General features: G+C 41.0%; 2 protein-coding genes across 4 annotated transcripts in view; one reads left to right on the forward strand and one right to left on the reverse strand.

The window, feature by feature from the left end:
• Positions 1 to 9,493, reverse strand: part of LOC125037592 (brachyurin-like) — a 29,961-nt gene extending 20,468 nt beyond the window's left edge. For 2 of the 3 annotated variants that reach the window (XM_047630784.1, XM_047630783.1), the window contains exons 1-7: positions 9,339 to 9,493; positions 6,458 to 6,593; positions 5,955 to 6,132; positions 5,013 to 5,182; positions 4,320 to 4,418; positions 3,722 to 3,858; positions 2,374 to 2,561 (exon numbers count right to left, since the gene is read on the reverse strand). In XM_047630784.1, the coding sequence (XP_047486740.1) occupies positions 2,388 to 2,561; positions 3,722 to 3,858; positions 4,320 to 4,418; positions 5,013 to 5,182; positions 5,955 to 6,132; positions 6,458 to 6,593; positions 9,339 to 9,386 (942 nt within the window). In that variant the 5' untranslated portion in view covers positions 9,387 to 9,493 and the 3' untranslated portion in view covers positions 2,374 to 2,387. Of the gene's footprint in view, positions 1 to 2,247; positions 2,562 to 3,721; positions 3,859 to 4,319; positions 4,419 to 5,012; positions 5,183 to 5,954; positions 6,133 to 6,457; positions 6,594 to 9,338 lie in introns of those variants that run through there. The other variant, XM_047630782.1, reaches the window with a different exon arrangement.
• LOC125037591 (methionine aminopeptidase 1D, mitochondrial-like) overlaps positions 6,623 to 15,611 on the forward strand; it is a 25,371-nt gene continuing 16,382 nt past the window's right edge. The window contains exon 1 of the mRNA XM_047630781.1: positions 6,623 to 7,278. Within this exon, the coding sequence (XP_047486737.1) occupies positions 7,187 to 7,278 (92 nt within the window). The 5' untranslated portion in view covers positions 6,623 to 7,186. The remainder of the gene's footprint in view (positions 7,279 to 15,611) is intronic.

The following is a 15,611-nucleotide window of genomic DNA, read 5'->3' on the forward strand; positions in this document are numbered from 1 at the left end:
CAGACACACAGAGGGCAATGTTATCTCTAGGGTGGAAAACAAATTCCCAACATATATGATATATGAATCAAGTATAAAAGAAAGCTTTTAATAACATCACGATTAGGTTTTAAATTCAAAGTAAAAAACTTCCTGATTCCTAAAACTAAAGTGACTTCAAAACCGCGTGGACATTTATTAGCATGATTCTCCCGCGAATATCGGTATGATATAATACTAGGGTATATGTGTTATATATATATATATATATATATATATATATATATTTTTTTTTTTTTTTTTTTTTTTTTTTTTCCCTCTTTAGCAAACGTTTCCTAATCGAAATTAGCGTATAATATGAAATTTGTAGAAGGTGAATGCTAATTGTCATTACACAGATGCCCGTGGTGGTGATGGTAATCATGATGGTGTTGATATATATCAACTGAATATTCCTCACCTGTCATCGGTTTCTTTGACACACACATATATAGAGAGAGATGTGTATATACATGCATGTATATATAGATAGATACACATATATACATATATAGAGAGAGATGTGTGAATATGTGTGTATATATACATATGTACAAATATATAGATACACGTGTGTGTGTGTGTGTGTGTGTGTGTGTGTGTGTGTATGTGCACATGAAATGCATATATAAATATATAAAAGTATATATACATATATACGTATATACGTATATATATACATATATATATATATAAATACGCATCGGCCAAACGATGTAGCGTTATCTATACCCCACTGGCCGGCGCTTAGGTTAATACCAGTTGAGTCTTTATTAATAATTGAGAGAGGTTCTAAAGAAAAAAAATATATGTATATACAAAAATACAGAGCTTTATGAACTACGCCAGCGCCGTTCCAAATAATCTGATGGTCCTCATGTCGTGTTAATAAAAATTATACAAGCTCTCCGATTGAAGGAATTATCTAATATTAACCTAAGCACTAACCAGTGGGTAATGCATGAACTTACATTATTCTCATTTGGTAAAGACTATTTGACCCTGACTCGGTTCCCGATAGAGTTTTCATTTCTTACTCAAAGGGTGAATTTAAAAACATAAACGCCACTTAAGAGCAAAAATATCAAGCCCCACGTGCCTTTTCTCACGGAATACCCAGGACGACATGAACGAAAGAGTAAGATAATATCAAAGTCAAAGAGTCTTCGGACGTGGGTTGATTTTCCTGAATTATTATTTTTTGTTTTATTAGTCTTATTCGTGTTCTTTATGAGAATGTTGCATGCACGAGAGTTAGAAAGTCTTTGAGCGTAGGGTGACTTTCATGAATTATTTTCGTTTGTTTGTTTTACGTTTTATCAGTTTTATTCCTGTTTTTTTTTTTTTTTTTTGTGAGACATTTTTAAAAGATAGAAATTGAAGATAAAATCTGGTCGTTCTAAAAATCAGCTAAAAACGATACGACACTGTCATTTATTTATCGTTTTATGAAAACTATAGCGGGGTGTCACATGTTTTTTTTTTTTTCTTTCTTTCTTTTCCTTTTTTTCACTGGTCAATAAGTAGATCTCTTTGTCTATTTAGCCATCTCTATCTATCGGTCAATCTATCTTCCTATTCTTATTATCTGTCATTCTATCTTCCTGCCTTTCTCCTCCTCTCGCTTCTCTTCCCCTTTCCTCCTTCCATCTTAGAGTTCTCTCCCGCTCTCTCTTCCTCCTTCTCCTATGCAGCACATGGCTCCATCTGCAATGATGCCATCCCATTCAACATTTTCTTCATAGCATTAAGATTTATAGCCTCAGTGCATGGTAAGTACTACATGCCTTGATATAAACCATATCAACCAGCGCCACACATTCTGATTAATCATTGCTATGAACATGAATTATACATGTCTGGCGTAGACATGAATGCCACGATTTGAAAGAATGACAGAGTTCGTTTTGACACATTCAGAGTTTCTGAATAATCTAGAATATTACTTTTTGTATTGGTTAATTATAAGTTAACATAATTGTTTTGTTTAAGCCGTATTTGCTTTATATGGAAAAAGAAAAAATAATAATACAAAAAAAAAATCAATATACAATTTTTACGCTTCATGCATGACTGAACGGGATTCCCGTCACATTTAAGTATAATTATAGCTATGACTCACATCCCCCTCATCAAAGAATTGTGCTTGTTTTTTTTTTTTCTTCTTCTTTGTGGTGGCAGTAGTGGTGTTTTTGGGAGGTTTAGGCTGTAAAAAAAGTGACCAAAAACTGAATTTTCAAATGACTTTATTCACCTTCCAAGTATAAACATCAACCCTCCCCCCCCTCCCTGCCCCCCTTCACAACTACATCAACATATCACTTCCTTTATTCCTTCCATCCTCTTCTAGATCACCTTCGTGTTTAGCCTCAAGGGTCGATAGCGATGCCAGTCTTCTCCGAGATCCAATCCAGGTGCTTCGAGATGCTAGTGAAGCCGGTCGGGTCCCCAGCACCACAGCCGGCAGCGGACCAAAACACAGCGATGCCACGGGTGTAGGTGATTCCGTCCTTCACGTAGTTGAGGGGACTGCCTGTGTCACCCTGGAACAGAGAGGGGAAGAAACCAGAGGTTTTAGTCAAGTGTTGGAGGTTTGATTACTTTAGTCGATGTTATTGAGGTTTAGTCAATGTTATTGGCGCTTTAACGATGTGTGGAGGAGGTTATAACAAATGGGAGAGAGGTTTGTTTGAAAGGTCAGCATGGTTAAGTAAAAGGGTTAGATGGTTAACTGAACAGATTAGAAGTTTAACCAAAGAAACTGGAGTTTTATTTGAAATGGAGGTTTAAGTAAAGACTCGAGTTTACTTAAGTAAAGGCTTGGTATTTGCTTAGTTAAACCTTTGTGTTCATTTAAGTACATAGCTGAAGGTTAGTGTTCAAGCTAAATACCGGGGAGAAGAATGCGGGATTTTATGAGTGTTTTGGCATATAAAGCATGTAATTGATTTCCGATTGGGAAATCAAATACAGAAAAAAACTGCACACAACAAATAAAAACGGTTTCGTCTACTTTTGTCCTTTCCAATAACTCGAAAGCCAGAGCCCATCGTTGGCTCATGGCCCATTGACCTTCACTGCTCTTGCCCAAGATTTAATTTGATTAACAAGAAGGTTGAACGAATCTGGTTAAAAAATGTTGAAAAAAAATGCTTGTTCAACGAAAAACTGTCAAGACGGTCATATGAATAAGTTATATTGTGTAATACTTTGCCTAGTAACTGGTCCACTGGCGGTGCCATTGGTATAGTTCAGTTAAGAAAATACTTACAATAATAGTAAAAACATTAACGTAAACATATATATATACAGATTTATTAATATAGATATATAGTTTTTTCTTTCTATGCATGTGCGTGCGCGCGCGTGTGTGTGTGTTTGTACACACACGCACGGACACACACACGAGCGCACATTTATATACATGTATATTCATGATTAAATTTAGATGTAGATGTATGTTTGTATGACTATGCATACGTACATATATACGTGCATTGACACACACAGGCAAGAATACACACAAAGAGAGAGGGAGGGAGGGAGAGATAGACATCTAAACAGGAAAAGGAACAGGAACAGTGACAGAGACTGAAAGAAATAGACAGAACTTAAGACAGAAAGACGGACAGAAAGAGACATACACATAAACGCCTACATAAAACCACTGAGTAAACTACTTTTATAACAACAGGCCCCTTACATTGCATGCGCCAACACCCCTGTCGCCCGAAGTGCAGAGATAAAGGTCGGTAATAACTTCTCCATAGACGTCCTGGCACTGCTGGGTCGAAATAGTCTTCAGGTTTAAGTACTGCAGCGCGTGGTGGTAACCGTGGGCTGTTTGAGGGGAAAAAATATATGATTATTTGTTTCTGTTTATTTGTTGTTTGTTTTTTATTTTTCACTTTGGCTGTTTAATTGTAGTTCAATTTTAGTTGCCATGGTGATGTTATTCATTCCAAAAAAATGATTATAGTTCTGCATATTTCTCTGTGTCTTTCTATTTTGTATAAATTGTTCTCGGTATGCATACATTGCACACATTAGCATCGTTTCGAAAGTCTAAGCCTAGACCATTACATTACAGCTTGTACTATTCAAGATTTGCATTATATGTTATTATAGTAATAGTGGTATTAGAAGTATTTGTAATACCACTAGTAATAGTAAGGTTACTGGTTGTATATACAGAAGCTACAACACGATCATGAATAAAATATCATCAATACTGCTATCAACATCATTCCAGTAATCAAAAATCTAATTGCTGCATGTGCTTTTGTACTTCGATCACTTACTGTCAGCTCCCCATCCCGTGGCGGTCACATCCATATCAACAAAGTTAGCAGCGTCAGCGGCATCAGTGTAGCTTGGTAGACACACAGGCTGGATGTAGTCTGTGAATGATTGAATAAGTATTTAGGCATTTTCTCGTAAAGTAGTCATGCGAGATGAGTGATTTCTAATGTGAAAAGCAGATTGAATTTCGTTTTTTTTTATATAATGAGATGATTACATTTGCATTTCATTGGTGTTGAATGTGTAATTAGAGTCCCACTCATCTAATTTTGGATGCAAATAATTTTAATCACTTATGATGTATGAGAATGATTTTGAATGATCTTAGAGTATTAATTTAAAGCCAAGTTGATACATGTTAATATGCATATATATATATATATATATATATATATATATATATATGTGTGTGTGTGTGTGTGTGTGTGTGTGTGTGTGTGTGTGTGTATGTGTGTGTATATAAATATATATATATATATATATATATATGTGTGTGTGTGTGTGTGTGTATGTGTGTATATTTATGTATATACATATGTGTAGTTGCGTATACACATATATGTATTATGTATATATATGTATTTATATACATATATATTTATATAGAGAGAAATCATAATTAATTTTCCTTGTCTTCTATTTTTTCATTTCTTTTTAAGCCCTTTTCTCGCGTTCTCTCTCATCTTACTAACCATTGAACCCGATCGGCTGACGGAGTTTGATGACAGCAATATCGTTATCGAAAATTTCAGGAAAATCGATATCCTCGTGGACGTAATACTCGTCAGTCTCGTAAGTGACCTGACTCTCCTCCCACTGGTCGTGGTTGTGGGCCCCGAACAGCACCTGGAGGAGGCCGGACCTGGGAGAGGAAAAGGAAGAGGGCGTTGGTGAATGGGAAGGAGACAGAAGAAAGAGGTGAAAGAGGAAGACGACAAGAGTTGGTGGTGGAAGAGGAGGGGAAGAGGAAGAAGATGAACGAGAAGATAGCAGATAAGAAGAAATAATGAAAAGAAGAAGACGAAAAGAAGGAAGGAGCTAAAAGGAGGACTGGAAGAGGAAGAAAAGAGCATTGTTTGAATGGAAAGAAGATAAATGATAAAAGGAGTGAAAGAGGGAGATGGCAAGAATTGGAGGTGGGAAAAGGAGGTAAAAAGAGAGAAAGAAGATCGTGTAGACAAATGGGAAGATAGGAGCAAAGAAAACGGAGGTAAAAGAGGAAGGCGACAAGAAGAAAGGAGGTGAAAGGAGGACTTGGAAGAGGAAGAAGAAGTCGATGATGAATGGGATGATAGAAGATAGGAGAAGGAGCTGAAAGAGGAAGACAACAAAAAGGATGGAGGTGAAAAGGGAGGTGAAGAAGCTGGAAGATGAAGATGAAGGTGTTGATGAATGAAAAGATAGGAGGTGATAAAGGGGGTGAATAAAGAAGGCGACAATGACTGAGGTGGAAGGGGAGGGAGGAAGTGATAAAAGAGAGATGATAACGTTGACAGAAGGAAGAGGAAAACCTATATCCTGATAAAACATAATGAAATAAAATCTTCCTTAGACACAGAGAGAGAAAGAGAAAGAAACAGAGATTCAGACAGAAAGACTAACCCCAAACAAAAGCCAAATATCCAGACACATACCCTTTCACACAGCCTCCGCTCGTCAAGACCCACTCGTCGGAGATCAGGACCCCGCCGCACCACCAGGAATGGTCCATCCACACCACCACATTCCAAGGGTACGCGTGTGGGATTGCATCTCGGCCGCCGTACAGTCTGGATTCCTTGCTCGGCGCCAAGGGAGCGACGCCACAGCCCTCTGGTGAAAGACGAGGCTTTTTTTTAAAGAAAGTTGAGGTAATTCGGTTGATTTATGGGTTATGTTTTGTATTATTGTTTATCTTATTTTATTATTGTTTATCCTATTTTTTATTGTTTATCCTATTTCTATTATTGTTTATCCTATTTTTATTATTGTTGCTTTCAGCTGCATCATTATTATGAGGATATGATAATACATTAATATTATAATGATAATTGTATAACACGAATAAACATAATGACCTCTAAACTAAATCACATTTTTTTTCATAAAGTTTGTACTGTGTTACAATCAGTGAAAAAAATGAAACCCAAATACTGACCAACCCTCTTCGTGCCGCTGACGTTGCGCTTGGGCTGCTGAGGAACCACCATCCGCTGGAATGCGTTGGCGCGGTTGGGCACGGAGCTGGTACGCGCCTTCAAATGGCCCGGTTTCCCCCCCTGGGGCAGGCCGCTCTGGAAAGGGTAAATCAACTCTAAATTATACCACGTTGCCAAATTGAGTATCTAAGTGAATATCCATTTGCCCATGCCCGGTCGCATAGATTCACACCGAAACAGTCGCACCCACGTCTCGAAACGTTTTGCTTGCTGCACGGTTTCGAAACCATAATAGGATCGGGTCGCCACCAGTTGTGGTTGGAGGGTAGTGTGATTTTAGCTTTCCGTATCGCCTCAATCACAGCCAGGATATACTTTGATTCCTAGGGGACTACAAAGCTAAGACAGATTCAATTTATCGATTGATGATGACGAAGAATTTCCTTGGTTTCCAAAATACTGATATTACGACTAGTACTGCGTTCGGAAATGCTTGTTCAACTTGGACAAACGAGCAAACTACTTAAAGGGCAGTGTCGTAATAATTTATTTCTGTTCCCCTTGTTAACTATAGAAAACATACACGAAATGACGGTCTGTTTTTTTCCAATTCGAATTGACTCGCAACAGAAAATGCGGTTCGAGACGCAATAATAGATTTCGCAATAGCTGGTCCAATTAGTTCGTTCGTTCGTTAGGTGCCAGACCTGATACAGGCATCGACGATCATGCGTCTCCAGGATATTCTATCATCACAGGCATGGATGAGTTCATTGCAACTGGCGTTGTTGTTAGTTGCCCACGAGTTAAGAGATTGCAAGTAAGTTATTCTTTGTCGTCCTAGAGCTCTTTTGCCCTCGATCTTTCCGAGCAATGCTAATCTTTCCAGCTGTTGCCTTCTCATAACGTGTCCGAGAAATTGCATCTGTCTTTGCCGGATTGTTTTGATGAGTGACCTGTTGGTATTGGCTAAGGCAAGGACTTCTTTATTTGATCTATGTTCTCTCCATGATATTTTGAGCAATCTTGTCAGGAATCACATCGCTGCTGCTTCCAGTTTAGCTTCTGTTTCTTCGCTGATGGTCCAACACTTACAGCCATATATCAAGACTTGACCAGACATAGGTTTTTAGCACTCTCTTCTTTATATCCATTGTGATGTTTCTGTTATTGAATATGGAACGAAGCTTTGAAAAAGTGGCTTTTGCAAGTGCAATTCTCTTCACGATATCATCTTTGCACTTACCATTGGAAGTGATTGTGAACCTCAGATATCTGAAACTTTGTGCGTGTTTGATTTTGTGCCATTGATGGTAAGATGGCATATTGGCGGTACTTTCTTAGAAACAGTCATACACTCTGTTTTGTTGATGTTGAGGTCCAAGCCCATTTCTTCGCTTTTTTGGAGAACTACGTTGAGGATGTTTTGTAGTTTCTCTTCTGAGTCTGCAATCAGAACGGTGTCGTCAGTGTATCGTATGTTATTGATGTTCTGTCCGCCGACTTTTACACCTATGTCATCAATGTTCCTCGGTATGTGTTCACTGTAGAGATTGAAGAGGTGTGGTGGGGCTATACATCCTTGTCTGACTCCTCTGCGAATGGGACGGAATTCACTATATTCATTGTCAATACTGATGGCGGCCTCTTGTTCCCAATATAGGTTGCGTATAACTCTCAGGTCTTTTCCATCTATTGCCATTGTTTGAAGGATGTTAAACAGTTTTTCGTGTTGAACCCTGTCGAATGCTTTTGAGTAGTCGATGAAACACAAGAATAGATCTTTCTGCGCTTCAATGGAGTGGTCCAATTAGTGTGGAACATTTTATAGCATCTGAAGTCTGATGCCCGAGAGTAATATCTTTAAATGTGTTGCTTGATCTGAAACAGCTCAAAGACTGGAAAATGGATCTTATCCTAAGATCATTCCTTGAAAGTAATGTGAAATTAAGATTTAGTGAATGTTACATCAACGACAGCAGGTTTCAGTCAAGAATTCCACGAGATCTTGGAAGGGAAGCCTTTAGTTTTGAGGAATCTCACATCTTTACGTTAAAACAAATTACTTGCAATTTGTAAATAATTCACATATCAACTACTTCCATAAAGGTATGCACAAAGTTATAATTGAGTTCTTGATTGCTCATGTCATAGTTAAGAGTTTGACTGCTCGGAAAAACAACCATTTCTATTCACTACAAACTCAATCGCATACTTTTACTCCCAAGAAAAACACGGTCAGACCTCTGAAGATAACTTTGCGTTAATTATAATCATGAATAAGAAAAGAAAGAAAAGAAAAAATATATTCAATATTTTTGAAATGATAGAAAGCGACGTTGATTTTGATTTCCCTAAAGAATTCTTCTCTCTCTCTCTCTCTATCTATCTATCTATCTCTATCTGCCCTGTTTCATTTTTCTCTCCCCTTCGCATTTCCCTCCTAACTATCTTTCTCATTTCCTCACCTTCAATCCTTCATCCTTTCTTCTGTCTCTCCTTTCCTCCCTTCTTCCTTTATCTTTATCTTATCCCCTCTTCTTCCCTCACCTTCTTAACCTTTCCTTTTTTTCCGTCTCTCCAACGTCATCCCTTTTTCTTCCCCTCTTTCTCCTTTTCCTTTTCCATCTCCTTCACTCCCTAAATCCCCTTTACATCTCCCTCCTTCCTTTTTCCCTCTTCCTTCCTCTCTTTCTTTTTACTATCCCCCCTCTCCCTGCCTTCCCTTACCCTCTCCCTTACACCCTCCCTTCATAATTTTTCCTACTCCCTCCCTCCTTCCAAGCTTTCACACTCCTCCCCTCTCCCTCCCTTCCCCCACTCCTTGCCTCCCTTCCTCCACTCCTTCCCTCCCTATGCCTCACACTCCATCGAACTCACAGCGAGGGCGGCGCAGACGAAGAGGAGAGCAGCGACCTTGGTGACCATCCTGTTGACAGTGTAAGAGGTACGATGTGCGTCTCTACTTTTAAACCAGGCGTTATGACCTTGCAAGGTACATGGGCGCTTAGGTGGGGTAAGATCTCCCGTTTCGTCTAAACAGCAGGGTTTCCTTATCGTGTGTGGGAAGCCCTGGGTGTGAAAGAGCGAATGGGAATAAGAGATAATTAGTATCTCCTTTCTGGTTCTTTTTATTTATTTATTTATTCATTATTTATATCTGTGATTTTTTTTAATTTTTTTTTTTATTTAGTCTTTCGTCTTATCACTTTTTCTCTCTTCTGCCTGTCTTTCGGTTTCCTATCTCTCTCTCTATCTATTTCTCTCTCTCTCCCTCCTTCCCTCTCTCCTCTTCCACTCTTCACTCTCACTCTTTTCCTCTCCCTCTCCCTCCTCTCTCTTTCTCCATCTCTTCTTCCGTCCCTCCATATTTCCTTTCCTTCCTCCATCTCTCCTTCCCTCCCTCCTTCCCTCTCTCCTCTTCCACTCTTCACTCTCACTCTTTTCCTCTCCCTCTCCCTCCTCTCTCTTTCTCCATCTCTTCTTCCGTCCCTCCATATTTCCTTTCCTTCCTCCATCTCTCCTTCCCTCCCTCCTCTTTCCCTCTCCCTCCCCCCTCTTTCCTTCTCCCTCCCCTCTCACTCTCCCCTCTTCTCTCACACTCTTTCCCTCTCTCTCCTTCCCCCTCCCTCTCTCTCCCTCTCTCTCTCTCCATCTCTTCTTCCCTCTGTCTTTCTCTCCTTCCCTCCCGCCATTTCTTCTTCCCTCCCTCCATTTCTCCTTCCCTTCCTCCATCTCTCCTTCCCTCCTTCCATCTTTCCTCCCCTTCCTCCATCTCTCCTTCCTTCCCTTTATCTCTCCTTCCCTCCCTCCATCTCTCCTTCCTTCCCTTTATCTCTCCTTTCCTCCCTCCATCTCTCCTTCCTTCCCTTTATCTCTCCTTCCCTCCCTCCATCTCTCCTTCCTTCCCTTTATCTCTCCTTCCCTCCCTCCGTCTCTCCTTCCTTCCCCTTATCTTTCCTTCCCTCCCTCCATCTCTCCTTCCTTCCCTTTATCTCTCCTTCCCTCCCTCCGTCTCTCCTTCCTTCCCTTTATCTTTCCTTCCCTCCCTCCATCTCTCCTTCCTTCCCTTTATCTCTCCTTCCCTCCCTCCGTCTCTCCTTCCTTCCCTTTATCTCTCCTTCCCTCCCTCCATCTCTCCTTCCTTCCCTTTATCTCTCCTTTCCTCCCTCCATCTCTCCTTCCTTCCCTTTATCTCTCCTCATCTCCCTCCATCTCTCCTTCCTTCCCTTTATCTCTCCTTCCCTCCCTCCGTCTCTCCTTCCTTCCCTCCTCATCTCCCTCCGTCTCTCCTTCCTTCCCTTTATCTCTCCTTCCCTCCCTCCATCTCTCCTTCCTTCCCTTTATCTCTCCTTCCCTCCCTCCGTCTCTCCTTCCTTCCCCTTATCTCTCCTTCCCTCCCTTCGTCTCTCCTTCCTTCCCTTTATCTCTCCTTCCCTCCCTCCGTCTCTCCTTCCTTCCCTTTATCTCTCCTTCCCTCCCTCCGTCTCTCCTTCCTTCCCCTTATCTCTCCTTCCTTCCCTTTATCTCTCCTTCCCTCCCTCCATCTCTCCTTCCTTCCCTTTATCTCTCCTCATCTCCCTCCATCCTGTTGACAGTGCAAGAGGAATATTGGGCGTCTCTGCTTTTAAATCAGGCGCCATGACCTTGCAAGGTACATGGGCGCTTAGGTGGGGTAAGATCTCCCGTTTCGTCTAAACAACAGGGTTTCATTATCGTGTGTGAAAGAGCGAATGGGAATAAGAGATAATTAGTATCTTCTTGCTAGTGTTTTTTCTTCTTTTTAATTTTTTGTATCTGTAATTGTCTTTTTTTTTATTTAGTCGTTCGTCTCTTATCACTTCTCTCTTCTGCGTGTTTTTCGGTTTCCTATCTCTCTCTTTCTCTTTCTCTTTCTCTTTCTCTTTCTCTCTCTCTCTCTCTCTCTCCATCTCTGCTTCCCTCCCTCCATCTCTTCTTCCCTCCCTCCATCTCTCCTTCCCTCCCTCCATCTCTCCTTCCCTCCCTCCATCTCTCCTTCCCTCCCTCCATATCTCCTTCCCTCCTTCCATCTCTGCTTCCCTCCTTCCATCTCTCCTTCCCTCCCTCCATCTCTCTTCCCTCCCTCCATATCTCCTTCCCTCCCTCCATCTCTCCTTCCCTCCCTCCATATCTCCTTCCCTCCCTCCATCTCTGCTTCCCTCCTTCCATCTCTCCATCTCTTCTTCCCTCCTTCCATCTCTGCTTCCCTCCTTCCATCTCTCCTTCCCTCCCTCCATCTCTTCTTCCCTCCCTCCATCTCTGCTTCCCTCCCTCCATCTCTCCTTCCCTCCCTCCATCTCTGCTTACCTCCCTCCATCTCTCCTTCCCTCCCTCCATCTCTGCTTCCCTCCCTCCATCTCTCCTTCCCTCCCTCCATTTCTGCTTACCTCCCTCCATCTCTCCATCCCTCCTTCATCTCTCCTTCCCTCCCTCCATCTCTGCTTACCTCCCTCCATCTCTGCTTCCCTCCCTCCATCTCTCCTTCCCTCCCTCCATCTCTGCTTACCTCCCTCCATCTCTCCTTCCCTCCTTCCATCTCTCCTTCCCTCCCTCCATCTCTCCTTCCCTCCTTACATCTCTCCTTCCTTCCCTCCATCTCTCCTTCCCTCCTTCCCTCCCTCCATCTCTCCTTCCCTCCCTCCATCTCTCCTTCCCTTCCTCCATCCCTCCTTCCCTCCCTCCATCCCTCCTTCCCTCCCTCCATCCCTCCTTCCCTCCCTCCATCCCTCCTTCCCTCCCTCTATCCCTCCTTCCCTCCCTCTCTCTCACCGCCTAACACAATCACAAACGGACACGAAATAGAATGCAATGGACCAAATTAGAAATGTTGATTGCCGTGCTCAAGGCCATGAAACACGAAAGGTGGCGAGCAGTGGCAGTGTGCAACTGTTCGCACGGGGGAGCTTAGAGCGACAGGTATTTCCCACGAAAACGCAGAAAGGGTCGTGGAGTGTGCACTTTGTACGGCAGGTCACTTGGTGATGGTTGTTTAAGTTATTTCCGTAATGGTTAGTTTTGCAATAGATATTATAAGGAGGTAATGGTATAATTGCGCTTGATCAGCTGTTCCTGGCTATTGATTTTCTCTGTCTCTCTTTCTCTCTCTCTCTCTCTCTCTCTCTCTCTCTCTCTCTCTCTCTCTCTCTCTCTCTCTCTCTCTCTCTCTCTCTCTCTCTCTCTCTCTCTCTCTCTTGTTTCTTTCTCTATCTCTCTTGTCTCTCTCTCTCTCTCTCTCTCTCTCTCTCTCTCTCTCTCTCTCTCTCTCTCTCTCTCTCTCTCTCTCTCTCTCTCTCTCTCTCTATGTGTGTGTGTGTGTGTGTGTGTGTGTGCGTGTTGCACTTATATATTATATAGTATATATATGTGTGTATATATATGATACATACATACATACATATATATGTATATATATATTTATTTATATTTATATATATATATATATATATATAGTGTATGTGTGTGTGTGTGTTAATAAATACATGCATATATGCGTGTGTGTGTGTGTGTGTGTGTGTGTGTGTGTGTGTGTGTGTGTGTGTGTGTGTGTGTGTGTGTGTGTGTGTGAAAATAACTGTCACTGATAGTAATTTTGTTTTTGTCGTATGTTATTTTTAAGCAGTCGATTGTAGCGATTATTAACATGGGATGTCTGTGGCACTGTTGTGTTGTAGACAATGAAGTGAAGTGAATGCATTCTGTACTGCAAAAAGAAACAGATGTTCAAGACATCAATGTCACGCCGAAGTGACAAATAATCCCATCTCTGTCCTTTGAAATCAAATATTTATACCTCTAATTTTCAAAAATAGATATAAATTTTCACTAGGTATAATACAAGACATGTATTACCATTATCCCCTCCGGCAAGAACGCGACTGATCTTCCTGTGAACTAACTTCTGCCGATGCATGGGAGATAATAATTTGGGTCACCCACTTGTAAACTAATCGCATTATTCTCATCGTGGTCGATAGTAACAGTATTACAGTATTATTTAATTCGCGCCCACACCGGAGCGTTGACAATCGACTCTCTAAGATTTGTATAGATACTTTTGTCTTCGTCACACTCGTAATGTGGTGTAGTTAGCCTTCAAGTACATGGTTCTGGATCTTTCCTTGGTCTGACTGTATCTCAGTATTAGCCTCAGCGTCCAATGATCCTTTTCTCCATTAGTTGACAACCCGTACTAGGACAATCCGCTAAAGTTATTTTTAAAATCCAGGCAGATGTTCAGCATATCACTTCCTTCGCATTTTGGAATTACTTAGGGATTTGGTCTTGTTCAATAAAGGCTTCGATTGTGATAGGAAGTGATACAGTTACAGACAAAGGACTTGTAACGAGTTGAGCACGCAGATAATGTTTTCATATGCATTAAGTTATTTTCACTGATCTGTAAAAAAAAATCCATAGATATTTTAAAAATCATTTTGGAAGATATTTCTTTCAACCCATTAATGTAATTGTAGTATTTCCATACATTTTTTTAGAATTAACTCATAACAATTAGGTTCATTTTAAGGGGGTAAATCCTCCTAAAAGATCAGGGTCAACTGTCTTTAAAATAGCCTCTTCCACTCCACTGTAGAGGAAGTAGAGGATGCGTGGAGGATATGGAAGACGTGGAAAGTTAGTAAAGCATGATTGGAAGGAAGTGGAAGGCAAGTGGAGGGAGGTGGAAGTGGAGTGGATGAGTGGAGGAATCAGAATCAAATACTTATCTTAGCCATATATAATAATTTAAAAAAAAAAAAACATAATATACTTGTATCCAATATGGCTGAGGCTTCCAGGAGTGGACTTCTTTAGAAAGGCTCTTGTTAAAGCAATTATTAAAGTTTAACAGTAGAGTACATGCAATACCAACATTTGGATATATACAGTATACGTTATTAGTTACATTACATAATTACGTATTTAACTAAACTAAATGTAAAAGTTTTACTACAACATCTAGCATTGTCAGCAGTTATCTTGCATAAGACTATTTACACAATTTTACAACACCGATATATCTGACAGTTTTAATCCTAAAGAATCATGTAATGTAAACTGAACATAGTATACATTTTTTATACATTTGACATTTTACAAAATATAATGTATAGTAGATATCATTTTTGAAAGAGGGCAATGCTGTACTCTTAGAGCCTGTTCACATGAGGCATGAGGCTATCTCGCGCTATCGCTATAGTCTGTTTGTCTACGGAATCGTTCAGACATATCCGCGATGGTTTGGAAACCGCAGCAGTTGCAAGATCCCCCTCGCACGCGTGCAATTTGCATGCGTGTCGAGAAACATACCTATGAATGCCATCGTTCACAGAGAGTGGTGAACCGCGTGTTTTGAGGACAGCAGGTACCATCACTGAGAGAAGAAAGTGTGCATTACCATGGCAACCCTGATCACCACGTGGACTGATCCCTGTAATTAGTCAGTGGAATCAATGGATTGAACGTCAAAATGTTTTCATCCACTTCACTGTCATGTGGAGCCTAGGTATCCCGTTATTTTGGTTTATATATAAAGGTTTGTAATAACAAAAGACTACAATCAAAGACTTTCCTAATGTTATGACAAGTTGGGCAGATGGAATCCTTCATCATGGTGTTGGCTGAAGATGTCCTCCATGATTCGTTTCAGCAAGTTGTCGAATTATTTCACTGGAGCATTTGTGCGTAACATTTGTTTTGTGTGATGCATCAATCTACACGGTGTAGACAGTTATGCCGCGGACCCCCCCAACTCCCACATTCTTGGCCACGATAACAGGGGAGGGCATGAAAGGTACCGGGAAATTGCAGGGTAAAACATAACTGTTATTCACAGAATGAGTCATTATATTGTCCAATGCGACCCCTCTCCTGGGGGGCTGCCGCCCCCAACCCTGGCGCCGCCGCCCCCATCCCACCCCCCCTTGGAAAACAAAGAATCCACGTATTTACCGCAGGATAGGGCGTTGGACAGATTCGGCGTCGGGCTCCCGCATGTCGGTCATGCGCTCTACCCTGCCGTGAATACGTGGAGGATTCTTTGTTTTAAAGGGCGGGGAGTGATAGCAGAAGACAGTATAGTGACTGATTCTGTGTATATTATTCATATTTTACCCTGCAATTTTCCCAGCTATC

The sequence above is a fragment of the Penaeus chinensis genome, chromosome 23 (genome assembly GCF_019202785.1).
Source record: "Penaeus chinensis breed Huanghai No. 1 chromosome 23, ASM1920278v2, whole genome shotgun sequence".
Classification (NCBI taxonomy): Eukaryota; Metazoa; Arthropoda; class Malacostraca; order Decapoda; family Penaeidae; genus Penaeus; species Penaeus chinensis.